Source organism: Xiphophorus couchianus, chromosome 14 (genome assembly GCF_001444195.1).
Source record: "Xiphophorus couchianus chromosome 14, X_couchianus-1.0, whole genome shotgun sequence".
Lineage (NCBI taxonomy): Eukaryota > Metazoa > Chordata > Actinopteri > Cyprinodontiformes > Poeciliidae > Xiphophorus > Xiphophorus couchianus.
In genome coordinates, this window is record NC_040241.1 from 9531208 (window position 1) to 9550103 (window position 18896).

At 40.9% G+C, this 18896-nt stretch overlaps 2 protein-coding genes and 1 long non-coding RNA gene across 4 annotated transcripts; 1 reads left to right on the forward strand and 2 right to left on the reverse strand.

Annotated features, from left to right (window-relative positions):
* Positions 1-434: 434 nt before the first annotated feature.
* On the reverse strand, positions 435-8300 carry nelfa (negative elongation factor complex member A). The gene is made up of 11 exons (XM_028038835.1): positions 6374-8300; positions 4655-4826; positions 4395-4556; positions 4186-4275; positions 3956-4083; positions 3278-3347; positions 3095-3183; positions 2877-2985; positions 2474-2802; positions 2284-2383; positions 435-1163 (listed from the first exon to the last, which is right to left on the reverse strand). Exons 1-11 carry the CDS (start codon positions 6581-6583, stop codon positions 979-981), a joined length of 1644 nt encoding a protein of 547 aa, XP_027894636.1. The 5' UTR covers positions 6584-8300; the 3' UTR covers positions 435-978.
* A 224-nt stretch (positions 8301-8524) lies between these two features.
* nicol1 (NELL2 interacting cell ontogeny regulator 1) lies at positions 8525-12180 on the forward strand. 2 transcript variants are annotated; one of them, XM_028038840.1, is made up of 4 exons: positions 8525-8716; positions 8936-9077; positions 9575-9663; positions 11213-12180. In XM_028038840.1, the coding sequence occupies exons 2-4, from the start codon at positions 8963-8965 to the stop codon at positions 11282-11284; spliced, it is 276 nt and encodes a 91-aa protein (XP_027894641.1). In that variant the 5' UTR covers positions 8525-8716; positions 8936-8962; the 3' UTR covers positions 11285-12180. The 2 variants fall into 2 exon arrangements, with proteins under 2 accessions (XP_027894641.1, XP_027894640.1); XM_028038839.1 differs by having other exon boundaries at positions 8529-8716; positions 8942-9077.
* LOC114157706 (uncharacterized) lies at positions 11470-14583 on the reverse strand. Its single transcript, XR_003598229.1, has 2 exons — positions 13352-14583; positions 11470-12230 (listed from the first exon to the last, which is right to left on the reverse strand). It is a non-coding gene; the product is annotated as an uncharacterized LOC114157706 (long non-coding RNA).
* Between the last annotated feature and the right edge of the window lie 4313 nt (positions 14584-18896).

Genomic DNA, 18896 nt, shown 5'->3' on the forward strand with positions numbered 1-18896 from the left:
TCATTCACTTAATGAATAAAGTTAAAATTACTTCCACAACGGCACCATCATGAGCTCCAGAAGGCATGAGGGTGCCACCACCACTGTTTTCTGCATGGTGCAAATCACTAGTGGGTCAGCTAAACTGTATTTATGGTTCGTTACATATGAACTCAAGCAGGTGCCTCAACAAAACTTCAGTTTTAAAGTTGTACCTATTAATGCAACCAATGGATTAAAGTTTTTTATTTCACTCTTGTTTGCTAATTGACTTGTACAGAATAGATGTCACATTATGTGTAAAAACTTTAAAACGATGAAATGTCAGTTTACGTTTTAACACCGCGGAGAGCCGCTGACATAATTCAGCTTAGAACCAGGTCAAACAAATAAAACTCATTTTGACAACTTGGACTGAATCGAAGGATAAGTAATGATGAAAGATACTCTCAACATGGAGTCTGTTGTATCTTTATTTTCCTCCCTTCCTTTGAAAAAGGCTGAAAAATAATTAACACCAACCAGAAGGCTCCTAACACAACTTGACGGCATTGAGAGGAATTACCTGCCTGTGCTTTGTTTGTTTTTTTCTTTTCTTTTCTGCGTCGCCTGCAATGAGAACAACGTCTCGATTTAGTGAACAACATTCAATCTTGAAGGGCCGAAGCTGAAAATTATTATTATTTTTTTTAATACAGAATACAAACAGCTTTTGCCTCGGCGCTCAAAAGGTGCCAGCCGTAACGTCGGCCGTCCTGAACCCGCATCGTTCAACAACTGGAGCGGACTTAAAAACGAACAGTAAAGGAGGGAAAGGAGGGGGTGGGGGAACAAAAAAGGAAGCTCTCCATTTTGGTAAAAGGGAGGATTCTTTCTCTCCTTGACAACCATTTGGCCCAAATGTTTGTGTACATAAACGTGTTTTTTTTTTTTTTGTGTGTGTGAAGTGTGTGTGTGTGTGAATTTTGGGGCGTGGGTTTTTGTGCGTGTTGGGTCCCTTCAGGAAGTGTTGGTGATGGGTTTGTATTTCTTGAGGCGGGTCCACTGTCCTGTCGAATAGTTCATTTCGAAGACCGTGTCGACCAGCATGGTCGTGCTGCCGGTGCCGTCGGCTTTGGGCAGAACCTCCGTGTGCTCGCTCAGCTTGATCTGGATGATGTCCCCCTGCTCCGGGCACGGGTTCTCTGTACGGGGATCCAGACAGAAAGCGGGTTACATTTAGCCCCGAACAGGAAGTACAAAAGCTCAGGAAGGAAATTATGATTCAAGACTGATGCAGTTATGGCGCGAGGCTCATCTTCAAAAGTCTCTGCGATATTTGATGTGAAGCAATCAATCAAGTTGATTATCACACTGAAAACAGAAAATAAGGCTTTTAAAGTCAATTGTGACTTTAAAAGACTTGTCGTTTTTCTTAATATCTTTTCAAGTTAAAGAAATGTAAACAAAATGTTGCAAAAGTGTTTCAACCTTTTGAACTCCATCATTTATCAAGTTACAACTATGAACTTCAATGCCTGTTGAATTCTGACAGACCGACACATATGAGTACCAGAAAATACCAGATGCCCTCACATCGTTAAGTCTTAAATTCAATAATAATAATTTAAAAAAAACTTAAGTTGGCCTTAAATTTTGTCGTGACTGTTTAATCTTGTATAGCTTGATCTTTTCCCCTCAAGACTTTCTGTCAGGCAAAAATTATGAATCGCATGCAGACGTCTTCATTGAGTTCTGCGAGGCTGTCGAGGCTACCTTAAGCTAGCTGCTAAAATACCCTTGCTAGCTAACTGTTTTGTATCTATCTACACCAATGGCTCACTTTCATTGTCAACCCGTATGGTGAATACTGTGCAAAAATAGTGCTTGGCACTACGAGGGTTAAAACTGTAGAGAGTCCTGTACAGTTCCAAGTCTAAGTTTTTGTTGTGATACAGGTCGTACATTTGATTCATAATGGTCTTAAAAATTTGATGCAACCTGCAGAAACCCTGAATATGTCAGATTCTATTCGGACCGCATAGGAACCTGATCCAATCTGACTGAACTTGAGCCATCATGTAAAGAAGAATGGGCAAAAATGTAAGAGTAGCAAAAAGTGGCTCTACAGAGTGTTGACTATCCCAAAGCAACACACAAAGGTTTGTGGTTGTAATGTGACAAAGGTAAAGGGAAGTGAATATTTTTGCAAAAGGGCTTTGTAGATATCCATTTTTGTGCATTAGTAGGGATCACCATGATGGAAAGATCAGTTAAAAACTGGTTTCCGTCAGAGCCAGACAGGTGGCACTAGTCTTCTCTTACCTCTGGATCCAGCCATGAACCCCAGAATGAGAGCCTTCTCTGGCCTGGTGACCTTGTTTGCGGTCTTGAACATCTCCTGAGCGGCGTACATCTGGTCTCTCTGAGGAACGGAAACAGCAGAGATTTAGCAACATGTCTTCCTAAATCATTCTGACTCTAAACCTTAAAGGTTTTTTCCCCCTCTTCATACCGTAAGTGAGAGGTTCTTTTTGGGTTGGGGTTGTGCTGGTGTAGGTGCTGGTGTCGGTGTAGGAGTCTGAGGGGTGGTGGGGGGCTGGGTGGGAGTCTCCGGCTGGCTGGCGGTTGCGGCCGCCGGCGGCCCGTTGTTGGCTGGCGTGGAGGTGGGCGTGCTGGGGGACGTGGGAGTGGCGGGGTTGGCCGTGGAGCCGGCGTTGTACATGGGCGTCCGCTGCTTGTACTGGCTGGGTAAGGTGGAGCCGGCGCCGGCCGCTGCTGTGGTGGACTCCTCTGGCTGGCGAGCTGCCTGCAGCATGTCCCGTCCAGAACCACCAGCGTTGGCTATGGAGGGGATTGGAAGATGTTTTCGTTACAAATCACTCCACACAGGGAGAGAGCCGAGCTGCTTCACCAACCTGGCTGCGCCTCAGAGCTGGGAATGTAAGAGGAGGAGGGAACCATGCTGGGTGTAGCCGGCAGGTAGCTGGTAGAGGGCAGGGGATTCTCGTTTAGCGCCCCAAGTTTCTGAAAACCAGAACAGAAGATTTGAAACAGTCATTCTACAGAAGTAAAAGCTGACAAAGACAGACATGGATGTGTTATGCGATAGAAACCGGATCCATGCGTGGAATACCTGAGCAGAGACGAGGCCAGCAGCGTAATCTGGAGTGGTGTTCTCCACCACCGACTCTTCTTTGGCTGCTTTTTCTCCGGCTTCTGGTTCTGTAGTCAGGAAAATATATCATCCAGTCACCAACACATGAAGAAATCTGCAGCCTGCATCGAATATAGAGGGGAAACATGTGAAGATGCTCACCTAAAGTCTTTCTTCTCCTCTTTGCCTCTCTACCAGCTCCAACCATGTCCAACTCTGAAATATCTAAAAGCTAAAAAAAAACAAAACCTTTATTTATTGATATTTTTTTTACAGAGTAAACCAGAATCATTTTACACTAGAGTAAAAGTGACTGAAAGTAATCAACATTCAGTGCTGAGAAAAAGTTTGTCTTTAAATGTCTAAACTGCTTGTGTCAGTTTAGATATTTAAACTGACACAAGCAGTTTAGACAATAACTTTTATAAAGCAGAATTGCCACAATAAATTTAACTAAGTGATAAATTGCCTCAGTAATTACATCTATAAATGATAATACTGTCATTCTGAGACCATTTTCAACTAATATAATAATGGCTTAACAATGCAAGTTTGCCCTCTCAAAGACTTAACTTTATTTTAAATATCCAAAATAAACAACCAAAACAATAAATGCAAAGAAAAGTATTTTCTGTAAACTAAATTGTCCTTCAAAAAATATTTTTCATCAGATCAAGTTCATTTTTATCCATCATTAATTGATTAATTACTGAGACGGGTTTACTATAAAGTGCTTCTGGTGACAAAAAAGCAAGAACTGGAGGAACCCGACGGCGTGCGAATACGTTTTTGCAGCATCTGCGCCGTCATGATGCAGAAATCAGATCAGGAGGTACCAACCTTGACCCCTCTCTCCTTCCGTAGAGGAGTCCGTGGGGAGGCGATGGGTGTGCGGTTACTGGGAGGGCTGAATAAACTGGGAGCAGTGGGGCTGCGGAACGGGGCCTTGGGAATTCCTTTGAGAGGAGCTGTGACGCAAACAGAAAGGCTTTAGTAACTAAAATGTTAAAAACAGAAATTGAAAAGGTTGAAACAAACTGAGGTTAGTGATTTCATGACCACAAACTCACTTGTCGTATCAATCTTTTTGACCAGTCCTCTCCCTTTGGCGTGAAAAGGCACTCCGGCTGTCTTCTTCAGCTGCTGCGCCGTTTCTGTTGCTGCAAGAGAAACTGAACTTGTCAAGATATTTCAGTGTCGCTGCTACAGACGTTTTCACAATGAGCCAAAGATCCGATTTTATTCCTAGTCAGATTTGGGGAGATCCTGGTTGGCGTACATTTCTGAAGCAGTTCTGCTCTCAGCGTTGCACTCTTTGGCTTCCTCTTGAGCTGGAAATGTTTGACGGGGGGAGTGAGCGGTCCTACTAGAGTGGTCAGCGCGTTCTTGTTCAGGTACTGGCATTCCAGGGGGAGCATGGCGGACGCCTCGCACTCGCCCACTGAAGAGAGAGAGGTTTGTGTTTGTGACTGCTGACAGGAGCAAATGGGTTCATCCGTTTGATTAAGGTCAAACAAAAAAAGCAAACGGTTCCCCAACCTTTCTCCCTGAGTTCACCGAGAATGTCCTGCACATTCGGATTCTGCTCCTCTAAGTCCAGGTTGAGAGAGCCGGTCTCCGGGAAAGACTTGAGGATATCGGCCACCATCAGCACCCAGGGCTCTGAATCCACCGTGGCCAGCTGGATTATCTCAGACAGAGCCTCCTTCATCTGCTGGGACAGGAGGGAGCGGTCAGACACTGACCGTTTACCACAACTAGGGCTCAATTCAAATTAATTTAGAATGAATTTGATGAGAGCTGTGTGGATATTGATCGTTTCAGCAGAAACTATACAGCTGCTGCATTCAAAGAGAAGGAAACTATAATAATAAGTCACTACTGATGGCAACTTTGTCAGTATTTTAATTTTATGTTTTTTTAAATATACTGGTCTACTTGTTCTGGTGTGCAGAAAGTAAAGTTTAGAAGATGACAAAGAACAAGAAAGCATGGAGGGAGGAGTAACAAATGGATGCTTCAGTCATCATCAAAGATGCTAAAAGATAAAGAATGGTTTTTGGTGTGTAGTGGATTGATTGTTCCTTTCACAAGTGATACTGCTCTGTTACAGAACTGTGCACAATACTCAAGTCACCTCTCATTTCTTTATATTCTTCCTCAGAGAAACTGAAACTTCTGGGAAATATTGATCAAGAACTCAATCGATATTTGCATTGAGACTTAAAAACTCTTAAGCTTGAGGAATGAGACATTGTTGTACATTTCTTTTGGCAACGTATATATTTTAATTGCAATCAACAGGTAGTCTGCCTCGTCATGATTCCCGCATCATGACAACGCAGAGATATTTGAATCAATAAAAAAAAATCTTAACAGTTTAAAACATTAAATTATGTTTTAACACAAACGAGGTGATTTCCAAAAAGCAAGCTGATTAAAATATGAAACCCTACAAACAATGCTATTTCAATCAAAATCATGCGAATTCTTGTCATTATTATAATGATCTACAATTTCATTTAAACAATTAATATTAGTATTCATTTATTTAACTTATTGATAAGATTATTTACTTTTTATTTTCAAATATATTATAAAACTTCATAATACTATTTTTAGTGATTACTTTTAACTTTGTGACCTTTAGCATCGTTCCTTGCTCGTCTTAAACTGTAGACCCAACTAGACTTGGTCTCTACAAACGAGGCATAAAGAAACAAAGTAAAAGCAGGTTCTGGTTCGGGGCTCCTGCGTGTCTAACAAGATGACCGAAAGCTGCATTCTGCGCAGCTGAAAGCTGATATGTCGGGCCGGGAGTTGGTACCGCCCTCCAGCGCAGCCAGATCCTGCGTCTGCCCCTCATCCACCACAATGTCTGCAGGAAGCCGCCAGGCTAACGTTGCCCGCGTGAGCTGCAGAGTTTCTGCGGAGAAAAGCCGAACTTTCTGCGTAGCTAGTTTCGTCACGGAGCGGCCCGCCGTTCGCGTTGTATTAATATTACACGTAAACGTTGGTAGAAGCGCCTCGGCTAGTAGCAGAAAGTATCAGCCTGCTGCTTCCAAAGTTAGCTCGACCTGTTAGCGGTTAACGACAACAGCTTTAGCTTTCAATTAGAAAACAAACTCATCCGCCGCTTTGTGATTTTAGTTCAGCCATCTGCGGACGGAGCTCCTCTCCTGGATAGGAGCGGGTTTCACCTGCGCCTCCCCACTTCTGCGCTGTCGAGAGCAACTTAACCGAAGCTCCGCGACCCACCTCGTCAACGGTCCGCCTGGGAAGATGCAGCATCCCGAGCAGCAGTTTGAGCTTCACCGGCGGCGACAGGCTCGAAAAACACAACCGTATGTTGTCGATTACTGACACGGTGAGGAGGGAGGCGATGCTCGGAGGCGTCCACAGCTCGTCCGTGGATCCTAGTTTGTTGTGAAGCCACAGGCCGGTGTCGCTGTCCTTCATCGACGCCATCTTGGAAAAAGAAGCGTTTTGAGTTCGGGCATTTTAACAGGCTACCTAAGAAAAACAGCAGTCAGGACCCCGCCCACGCCAGTCCGGGCGACGTATATAAACATTGAACTATGAAAATTACGGAAGGAAAGCAGGAGTTTATCCCTGCTGTGAAAAGTGTCGTCTGTCTTTACAATTGCGTCTTTTTCTTTGTGTAAAAGATCAGTTTTAATTGGTGTTTTGAATTCTACACTTGCATAACTTAGTTCGACAAAAATATTGAGACAAGGGGGCGAAATACAAATGTATACTGCACACTGCGTGCAGGCAAGGTTTAGTTTGGGCCGTATCTTCATTTTTATGCATATTTTAAAACTCTTAAGCTGTATAAACTTGAACGCTTACTGAAAATAAACATATCAGCTGATGTGTGTTTGTTTAACGATGGAAGGCGGGGCCTGAGGAGATCAACACCCCATATCAAGGTGTGCATAATTATTAGGCAGCTTCTTTTTCTCAGGAAAAATGGGCCATAAAAGAGATTTAAGTGACTGGAAAGTCCAAAATTGTAACTCGCAGGGATGCAGCGCTCTTGGAATTGCTAAGATATTGTGGTGTGATCACAGAATCATCAAACGCTTTGCTGCAAATAGTCAATACGGTCGCAAGGAACGTGTTGAGAAAAAAAGACGTAAATTAACTGCCAAAGATTTGAGAAGAATCAAACGTGAAGCTGCCAAAAACCCATTATCTTCCAGTGCTATCATATCCCAGAACGGCAACCTACCTGGAGAGCCTGGTAGTAAAAGATGTTCAGAGCTCAGAGACATGGCCAAGGTAAGGAAGATTGGGCCAAGACGGATTTGAAGGCAGATTTTTCAAAGGTTTTATGGACTGATGGCATGAGAGTGACTCTTGATTTACCAGATGGACCAGAGCTCTGCTTTGCATCAGACACCAGCAAGGTGGAGGCAGGGTACTGGTATGGGCAGGTATTACAAAAGGTGAGCTAGTTGGACCTTTTTGGGTTGAAGATGGACTCAAAATTAACTCCCAAAACCTGCTGCCAGTTTTTAGAAGACACTCTTTTCAGGAAAAAGTCTGGAAAGAAGACTATGATTTTTATGCAGGACAATGCTTCACCTTATGCATCAAAGTACTTCACTATGTGGCTAGCCAGTAAAGGCCTTAAAGATGAAAGAATAATATAGTTGATTGTCAACAGATCAAGAAACTGACAGACTCCATGAATGGAAGTTCATGGAGTCTGAAAATAATGGTGGCTATATTGGTTATTTTTTTTAAATGTCAGAAATGTTTGTCAATTTAGAGTTGTATGCCCATTATTCTCACTTTTAATGGACAACAATAAACAGGTGAGATGGGAAAATTTTCCGTTTGAATACAGTTGCATAACATTAATAGTTCTGCACATTAATAGTTACCCAATAATTGTGCACACATAGATGTCGTCCTAAAAAAGCCCAAATCTCACTTTAACTTTCTTATATATTCAGGTTTGAGAGGTGGATTGACCCAGAGCGCTGTAAATGGTCAACAATAAAATTAATCCTCAAAACTTCCACTTGAGTAATAATTATATAAATTTTTGATATTTTTTGTAAATATTTAAAGGAAATATATCAATGAATAGTTTTCTTTATACTTCACATATATTTGTGATTTTGTGTCGGTTTATAACAAAATACCAATATATATTTATATATCACCTTTCAAGATATAAATCACAAAGTGTTTTAGAACAAGGCACAAAAGCAAAACTCAAATTCTATCTACAATTTATATATTTAAATTTAGATATAATTTGTTATAATTATATATATATAGTATACAATATTATGATATATTAATTATATATATAATTTTTATTTGTATATAATTAATATATAGGAATAAGTAGAATTTCACAAATGTATAATTTGATTTGACTGATACATTTCATACTTATTTTTTCCCCCTATTTGCTCAAGGCTTTATTTTGAATGCTGCCACCGGAAGTTTTAACTCTGTTCTGCAAAAGCTGTGTTCAGGTGTCCTTCGGCGCATGCGCACTTCGCTGATCTATGTAAATCATCGCTCGGTGGGCATTTTCAGGCTGATCTGGTTTTAAAAAGCATCCTCGGCTCATTGAAGGTAATTAAATATAAAAACTACGGAATAAGCGGCAATAATTCTGTATGTAGCGCATTTATAAAGGCGGTGTTCTGCGAACTGACGTGTAAATGTGACCAACAAAGCCCGTAATATTTTTGTGATTTGATTTACTGGCGGCCTTTTTATTACGCTCTACGTAGTTTTTTCATCTGAAATATATATATACATTTTTTTTTCTTCCCCCCTCCAATCTATAAATAACAGGAGACTGACCGGACCATCGCCATGGCGTCCAGTGGATCATATGTGCAGGTAACGCTGGTTCTGCTGGCGGTCCAGCTCGTCTGTGTCGGAGCCGCAGAGGCGGATCAGGAGACGGGGACCGTGATCCCTGCCGAAAGTAGGTGGATTAAAAAAAATTAAATAAAATCTGAAAGAGGTGGAAATATGTCTGCCTTCGTGATGTTTGTTTTTCATCCGCTAATGATTCCGCATCCCACAGGGAGCACAGAGTGGAAATTATGGGTCATTCTTTGTAATGAATGCGATCATTTATCATAAAAATAAGACCGAAGATGACAAAAAAAAAAAAACATGCAATTAATGCTTGTAGCTCCGCGTGAAGATGGAAACTGAATTTAAGACAAAGGCTCAACACTTTTGGTAATTACTAGCCAATATTTTCAGACCAGTTTTATTCAGTACAATTTTAAATTTGTGTCCATTTCCCGTTAAATTTGCCTCCTGTTGCAGTTTATTAAAAAATCACTGCCTTGTCTCATATTGGACCTGTTGACCTTGTTCTGCACTAACATTACTTACACCTGCTGATATAAATGAAAAATACAAATGAAAAAAGCTAAACTTGTTACATTTTACAACACTTTGTGCTTGCAGGTCGTCCATGCGTTGACTGCCATGCCTTCGAGTTCATGCAGAGGGCGCTGCAAGATCTGAAGAAGACGGCTTTTAACCTTGATGCCAGGGTCAGGGAAACCTTTCATCTGCTCAGACCATTAGAGCATGAACATCATCTTTTTGTAAATCTTTTTGCTTGACCTTGTGGGTGTTGTAAGTAGAGCGTTTGGCTGAATTCCTACTTTAAGCTTTAAATTTCAACAATTTAAAAATTGTCTGAAGAGTTTATAGGGTCAGTTTATCAATCAAAAATAATAATAACTGCAGTGAAAAACTTTTTTCATTTTAAAGATTTCTCCTGCTTTTGCTCGTCAAGCTGATTTTAATATCAGAACGCCATTTTTAAATTACAAATTGAATACACTTTGGTTCACTGCTTTTTGAGACCCTTTAAACCTGCTTCATGTTGTCAGACGGGTTCTAAGTGATTACTTGATTTTACCTGTCAGTCCTGGGTGTTGACAGATTTGACCAAAACTGTATCTGATCACAGTTAATTATCACAAGGAAGGCAATTATATTTTCACAACAGGCTGATTGGGTATATATTTTTCTCTCTCTTAATAAATGAAATCATTATTTCAAAGTGGCTTTTTGTGTCCACTCAGATGATCCGAAACATTTACGTTTGACAAAAAAAGAAAGCAGGAAAAATCTGGGAAAAGGGCAAAGACTTTTTCACAAGACTAAAGGCCAGTGGGTGTGCTTCATGTTAGTTACAAAAGAGTTAATACTGATCTTTAAAATAAATGAATTAGGCATTATTACACAGGTACAACCAGTGGAGCTGCTGTCACTTTTCAGTGAAGCTAATCTGGGATGCTCACATCACAACTCTCTTTCCCAAAAAAAATTATCTGGGAAAAACAAACATTTAAAGCTTTGCGACTCAGTTTGTTAGAATATATTTAATGCAGTAAATACTGAAACTAGCTGACATATTAAGTAATCAAAAAGCCCAACTAAATGATCATTCTTCCCTCTTGAATTTGATAAGTCCAACCTGACCTTCTGAATCTTATAGGGCATTTATCATATCATTTATCTTTTATTGAGACAAATTTCTTATCATGATAATAATTTGGATTTATCGTTCTGACGGTAAATTAAAATGAATTATGCTTAAAAAATAAAGAACCGTATTACAAATGCATGTTTTTCAAGAGCTGTATTTGTGGTTGTGGGGCTATAATTGTTGTGCCACGCAGTCACAACCATACAGTTAATTAAAAAAGAAGCAATAAATCTATCTTATTGTCACTTTTGTTATCACAACTATACCACAAAAATCGTGATAAAACTTAAAGTCCGCCCCTACTGTTACAGCTCCAGTCAGAAAATATCCATTATTCTTGGCTTTTTAATATCGCATCTTTGCAGATTAATAATCATTCCACCCTCGGGGGAAAAAAAAGAAATAATACAATCACATTATTAAAATGTCCAAATTAGGATGAAGACTAATCCAGATAATGAGTGTATGGAAGCGTCTCACCAGAACTGTTTTTCTTTGGGCAGTAACCACTCCAAACAATCGTAATATGGCATCTCATGGATTTCACCTGAAGGCAAATGGGATATCTGACGTCTCTCACACTGGATTGCTTCCTGTTGCAGACGGAGACTCTGGTGCTGCGGGCCGAGCAGAGGGCTCTGTGCGGCTGCATGGCCACCACCACGCTGCGCTGAGCCTCGCCCGCTCCGACACGCTGACAACGATCCGTCTCAGACCTCTACACATGTACAGAAACTCCCATCTGAACTTCTCTGAACGACAGGCACTTTATATGATTTGTTTTCATCACATTTGGGTGCAGCTCTGATTTCCACCACAGGGGGCGTCATTGTTGTTGTTTTTGTTGTTGTTTTTTTTCTGGTCTTATTTAAGACGCTGGTCGATGTTTGCGAATCCCCACATCTCTGAATTGTCCTCATCGTCCTCGTCGAAGCATAAACACGTTTTTCTACTTTCTAGTAACTGACTGTAAAACGTAGACACAGTAGGATGCATCTGTATATGATTGTGCTGTATGAGGTCACTGTTTACACTTTGAACTGTAGCATCAGAGTTTATTTAACTGCTCACAATAACAGCAGTTTGACACAGTAATGTAAGATAATAAGAATAATCTGACTGTCATTTAAATAATTGTAATTAGCTGACTCAAGAGCCTGTGGGAGCGGATGGGTAACTCAAAGGAAAGTTCTGTTTCCTCCACGGTCAGCTGTGGAGACGTTTTTGTTTCTGTGAAAATACTTTTAGGAAGAACACTCGTAGGTCTTGGTTTAGCACAGCACTGTAGCATAAATTTATAGCACTTTTGTTTCACGCGGTAAAGGCTGGTGTGTGCAAATGGTGTGAAGGCGCTTGCCGTACGTCTGCGGAGCTCGGCCCGATTTCGGGGCGTCTGCAGGAAAAGTGATGAGGCGGGCGGGATCAGCAGGGAGGGGAAGAGGGGATGAAGAGAACTGCAGCAGGGAACAGAAAATCGTCTTACCGTTTCATTAACAATGTAGTCTGCAAGTCACGAGAGGCTCCACTTACAGTGTTAATGTTGTACCTATAAATAAAATCATCAAACAACCGTCTTTGCTCCCTTTCTTCTTTTTTTTCTTGTGGGAGGCGGGGGCTGACCTGTAATAAAAGAGAGAAAATATAGATTTGTGACTGCTTTAATGAATGAACGCAACAATTTATTTTAGTGCCACTGCAAAAGGAAACAGCTGTGGTACAGCAAATGCTTAAAACCAACAAAAAATATGATTAGGTAGTGAAATAAACCAAAAGCTTTTTGCTAGTCATCAAGTATTTCCTGCCGTAAACATCACCAAACTCACATCCTTCTTTACACAGGTGCATTTCAATGTATTGGAATAAAAGTAAATTCAATTCAATTATAACACTCATAGAGTCATCACACACAGAATGATGCATTTTAAGACTTTATTAACCTAATTAATCAAAAACATCAAACCCAAAATGTTTCTCCGAAGGGTTGAATATTCTAAACTATCGATACAAAATGTGGTCTCAGAAAAAAGTTGTGGTCTACTCAAACAGTCGCTGACACCTTCAAGAATCAGAGTGCTGTTCTCAAGCATTTCCGTAGAAAGTTGAGTGGAAGGAAAAAGGTACAAGCAATATAAATAACTGCAGCTTTGAGAGGACTGAAGGAAAGCCTATTCAACGGGCGGACATGTTTGTATGGGAACATAGTTTCATATCCAGGATTAACTTCTTCTCGACCAGAAGACGTTACAGTCACTAAGGAAGAGGACATAGATTCGCTCACTGGGTTTTAATTAGGGGTGTTGGGGTAGAGATGGTTGACTGTCACACATTTCTGATTTTTATTTGTAAAAAGAAATGATGAAACCCTGAATGCCTTTACTTGAGCCTCACAATTATGACCAACTTCATGTCAGTAGCACAATACTCTAGTTAATTACGTTGAAGTTTGTGGTTGCAACATGAAAAATAAGTTAAAGGAACAATATGAAGAAAGTCGAGGATTTATTTTGCCATTCCTCCAAACAAATAAAAATATTTTAGAGCAACGTTCTGAACCCTGGCGCCTCTTTAGTTCTGGGTTTATTTGTGCAGTGAGGCAACAAAAGTAAAGCTCTAACATAATGCTGTTTCTGCTTACCTCATCTCTTCCTAGACACACATACAAACATCTTTAAAATATATATATATATTTACAGCCATGATTACCACCAGGAGAAGGAAAACAGAAAACGCCGATCTATCACCTCAGTTGGGCTCTTATCTGCACCAGCAGGAGGCGCTCCGAGTGCAGGCAGGCGGGCAGCTGTGTCGCAGCACTGCGCCACTCTCCTGCTTCCTGGTGTGTGGAAGCTGGCTCCGAAAGCGGTCAGGGCGAGATTCTGTAAACAGATACAGGCAGGGAAACACCGCGGAGCCCCGCCGGCCAGTGAAGAGCCTGCAGTGACCTGGCAGGTTTCTCTGCTGCCCTGCTGAGGCAGCTCCAGCCTGCCGGGGCTGATGGAGGTTTAAACTCTGTACCTTCTTACCCCAATCCAACTTCTCTTTCATCTTCTCCTGGAGAATCTGACTGCATCGACAACCAGCTGTCAGAAAGTCTCCAGAGGAAAATCCCCAATACTTCCAGTCCCTTTTAATCCATCCTTCGTCTCGGTTCGGGACTGCTCTCACCGAACCACAGAGGCTTCCACTCATTGTTCTGTTGCAGAGCTTCTCAAAGCAGATCCCAGGCAGAGCCACTGAGGGGGACAAACCAAGTTGTTAAGCTCAGAACATAACTGCAGAAATGGTAATTAGAAAGCGTTTTATGGGCATCATTATTTAGATTTCAACTAATTATTTAAGTAAGAACAAGTTTAAGGCACTTCCCCAGGGCGTCAAAATGCCAAGGGGCGATCTGACTGCTAAATAACATTAAAAACAATCAGCTGCACCCCAATTAATTAATTTTGTAAACATTTCTTTCCAGCTCATTAAGCTTGTCAAACAGGAGAGGGCAACCTCCCGCGTTATAAAAAATAGTAAATGAAAGAATGACTGTAACCCACAACCGGGTGATGATCCGGAACTGCATCACCAAACATAGATTATCACTTTAGTGCTAAAGCCTTGACTCTTGCATCCGTCCGGTGCTCTCTCCCTAAACAACCGTTTAACTCTCACATGCCTTGGGCCGGCTCTGCCCTCTAGCTTAAACAATATCTTCACAACTGAGCCGCAGGCAGCCATTTATTTTCTCCGTTCCCACACGCTGAGGGCGTCTCTGAGAAAGACCCACTCTGTGGGGGGCGCTGACATCTCCAAGGGCAAATCTAAGATATGGGATTGCCACTGGTTGCAGAATGTCAGCTTTGTATTTTCCTCTGCACTTCAATCAGGACGACGAGGCTTGCTATAAGGGAAACACCATCACACATCGTCGCCGTTCTTCGTGAGCACAACACAACCTGCTCAACTTTTCCCATTTACACCCCTCAGATGTTTTTATCGAATAGATGGATAAATCAGTTAACGCTGTGAGGCCTTGTCACAAGAAAGATGAAAAACAACCAAAACACATTTTCTTACTTTTGCTACTAAAAATATCCTTAGCCCATCTTTTATCACTTCCAGATAAAAGGTAATGGACCAGGATGGTGCACTTTGAACAGTACAGCAGTCCATTACAGAACTTACAACCTTGAATGCACACACTCAAACTCTGAAGCAGTTTCAAATCTCTATTTAATAATAATAATAACAAAAGCTTAAAAACATCAACCTCTACAGCTGTCCTGAGTGGAGGCTCTGTGTGTGTGTTTGGTTCCTTCAGCAGCTTCCCCAACAACATCCACTCACCTTACCAACATCATTATTCAGTTCTTTTGCTCTGCTAATTCATACACATTTTGGTGTCCATCTATCCCACTGATTGTTTTCTTCTAATCTGAGATTGGGTTGCTGAGGTAACGGATGCAGGAAGGAGAGAGGTCCAGATTTACCTCTAACCAGCTACACCCTTCATGAGGAGTTCAACGGGTTCCCAGGCCATAAGGAGAATAAAGTCTCTCCAAAGGCTTCTGGGTCTTCTTCAGTCTCCTCTAAGTGGGTTGCAGCCAGATTTTCTGGTCTGATATTTGAGCCACATCAACAGAGGAGCAGCGGCTCTACTCTTCCCCACCTCCAGCCACCTTACAGAGGAAACTCCTTTCTGTCCGTCTTGATCCAGAACATCATGACCACATGAGGGTTAGGACCTAGACTAGCCGGTAAACCGACAACTTCCATTTTTATCTTGACTTTCCTTCATCACAACAGACTGAAGTAGTGACAAATTTACAGCCAACAAGACTCCAGATGGTCCACCAATGTCCTCCGTTCTGCCATTCCTCCTTAACAAGAAGCAGAGATACTTAAGTTCCTCGCCTTGAGCCAAAGACAGAACCCCAATGGAGCTGATTCTCACCCCAGCTGTGAACACAACTACATCATCTGCAAAAAGTAAAGCAATTTTGACTTATTATGTAAAAGTTTCTAACAGGTTTGGGACGATGTTCATACAAAACTCCTTAATTTGGATGTCTATGTTTACACTAAAAGAAAGCAGCTGAGAGTTTTCTCTGAGTTTTTTCATTAACGAAGTTTGGAAAACTTCATATGCTGAGAGTAATTCACAACGCTCTGAAAATCCACACAACTTCCACTTCTAACATAAAAACGTGAAGCCGAAAAGGGTTTTTCTGTCAACCTGAAATCAGTCAGCTGAGAAACCTAAACATGTCAACAGCAGAGACGCCCACTTTGCTTGAGCTTAAATGATTCACAACCTGCTAAGCTTTTGTGTTTACTTCAAACATGCATCAGATCTCTGTGACGTCCTGTGAAGGATGTCACCTAAATGTCAGCTGAATCAGCGGCATCCCAACTTCATCTTCCGACTCGCATCTAACAGAGACTCAAACAAGCCCAAAGTACGGCTGTCACACAGCAAGCCGCGGCACCCTTTGTTGGATTTATATTTTTAACTTATTACTGCAAATATGGTAAAAAAGAAAAAAAAACCCTCAAACAATCCATGAATTCTTAATAGTTTCCCTTCAGGAGAAAAGCACTGGTCAGACGGCTCGAATCTATCAGAGATCTAAGATCAGAGTTTATATAAGACGCTTCCAAAACCTTCACGATATGAAGACAATTTGAAGGTCAAAATGGGTCAGGATCACACCTGAGTCATTGGTAAAACTGTCTTAAAGCTATCAGCAAAACTTTCCTACCAAATATTGAAAAAAACTTACATCCAAAACTTATGTAATGTCTTCCCTTGTTATTCCAGGTAACTGAAGGATTATTTTTCCATTCCCGTATATGCATGGACTACCTGGATTATAACAAGCATGTGGGGTGAATTACATGTAAACAGGTGTGTTCAATACTTATTTTCCCTGCTGTGAATAACTGACAGAATATTTGTTGATTTAACAACTGCAATCTCAAAGAATAAAGTCGATTTTAAGGGAAAAAAATATTTATTTATTTTTTCTTTGCAATCAAGGCATACAGGTGGAGCGAATGGCAAAAATCGCACTTATGAAATTAAATGCAACATTTATTGCCTAGTTTTTGTGTCATCACTAAGAGTGTTTACAACCTTCTCACTCATGCTCACTAGCCTCGTGTTGCTACATTACTGGCAGCACATAAAGGCACCGCTCCAACAGGGCAGGCAAAGTGACGCACTGAGCATGCTCAGAGCATCCTGCAGCCTGGTCCAATCCACTGTGGATGATGTTCCGATCTAATGAAAAAAGAGAACATCTTCTAAGGTATTTTTTTAGAGGAGAAAATGTTCACGCTGAGTCAACGGTATGAGGATTTCTGCAGGACGTCTGCCTGCGCCTTCTCCTCCTCTTCCTCTTGGTGCTCACTGAGGAGGAGGAGGAGGAGGAGGAGGAGGAGAGAAAGATGCAGCCTCATCAATAGAAAACTAGTTCTGATCCAGTTCAAACTAGCTCTGCTTTATTAGGCTGCGAGGAGATCCGCAGTTCCACTTTAAATGCTGCAGACAGAGGGCAGAATCGCACAGGGAGATCTGCTCTTTAACTTTACGCAAACCGGCAAACCTTTCGGTTTTCCAATCCTCAACCGCTCTTCCTTACGTTTTATTTCTGTGCGTGCGTCATAAATTGCTGTAAACGTGAATTCAGATCAATAACAACGTCAGTCTTTGAAAAACAATCAGTGCAATATTAATGATTCGTCCGAGTGAGCTGCACCGGTAACGGTTAAATATCACCAAGCATGCGACAGGAGACAACAAAGGAGCAGCTCCAGCATCATCATCATCATCGTCATCAACCTAACCACTGCCGCCTCAAAAAAAGCTGCGGGTTATTAATTCGCAACCAGTGTCCAATAGATACTAATGGATGGGGTAGCAAGGCGAAGATAATCTCCGTGTAGGGAGAGATTTCTGGCAGGAGCAGGGTGGCGCGGCGGGCTGAAGAGACGGAGGATCACTGCAGTGCAGCAGAGCTGTCACTCACAGCCCCATTGTGAGTCTGGCTCGCACAGCCAGTCTCCTTGGGGCTCATTCTGTGGACAAATCCTGCTCTGATATGGATTTAAAGAAATCACACCAGGGCAGCTGTGTATAAAACAAAACAAGAATATTTCATCTGTATTTTAGTTCCGCTAGGAAACGCTGACTGTATAAAACAAATCTAGTTTCGAATGGTCTGCAGTCGATCCACTGTGATGCAGCTCGCCTCGTGTCTGCATCCTATAAAACGTCAGCCTCTGATTCTGCAGCAACGGGGCTTTACGCCCAGGGCAGAATGCCCTGGGAGGGCGGCAGGAAACAGGAACACATAGGACTGAAGCAAAATCTCTACTGGTCAAATCTGGGACTAGTTGTTCTGCTGTAAATTTAAATTCTGTAAAACAGCATCATTTGTGTGCAGATAATCTATTATTTTCTGTCCATGTATTGATCAGTATTTAATAAATTGATATTGTTGACTTCTTCCCATTTCATAAGATAAATATCATAGCTGCAAAAGGATGTCTTGCAGAATAAAGTAAAAAAAACCAAAACATTAATACTGTCAAGCTTGTACTTTACCAACTTAAATGCCAAGCATTTATCCCCCCAAATTTTGTGAATTAAAGACTTATAAAATGTATATTTAACAAGAATAAATACAAATGTATTTTTTTATTTATAAAAAAAATTAAAAAAAATTATTTAACATTTTTCATTGAAACAATTAACAGTTTTAATTTGAATTTAATTTAAAGTTAATTACTGAACAGTTGTATTCAGTTTCATATAAAACTGACTACATATGGCAAAAATAAAAATATTGATATTTTTATATGAATGTGTAAACTATTATTTGAGCTGTAATTTATTGTGTTAAACTATTTATTTCATATTTTCTGATATGGTCCATCAGGAAATCATCATAAGTGACAGTATGTCTCATCAAATGGAGCCAAACATTTGATTGGTTGACCTGCCCAGCAGTTTAACTACAGGCCAATCACGTTGTTCACAGTAGTGTTAGACCCGCCCACTGATGAGTACAGCCGACAGATTAAAAAAATCATGACTTTGAAAGGGTTTATATTTTTAATTAGAAATCTAAAGTTAATTACTGAAGTAGTTTATAAAATTGCTAACAAATTTAGATTACATAGATACATATATCTATTAAATTAATTCAGGTACTGTCAAGTTTATTGAACATATATCAATATATTTATCAAGTAATTTATGTATTGAATTATGGCACTAATACACTTGGTCCTTAA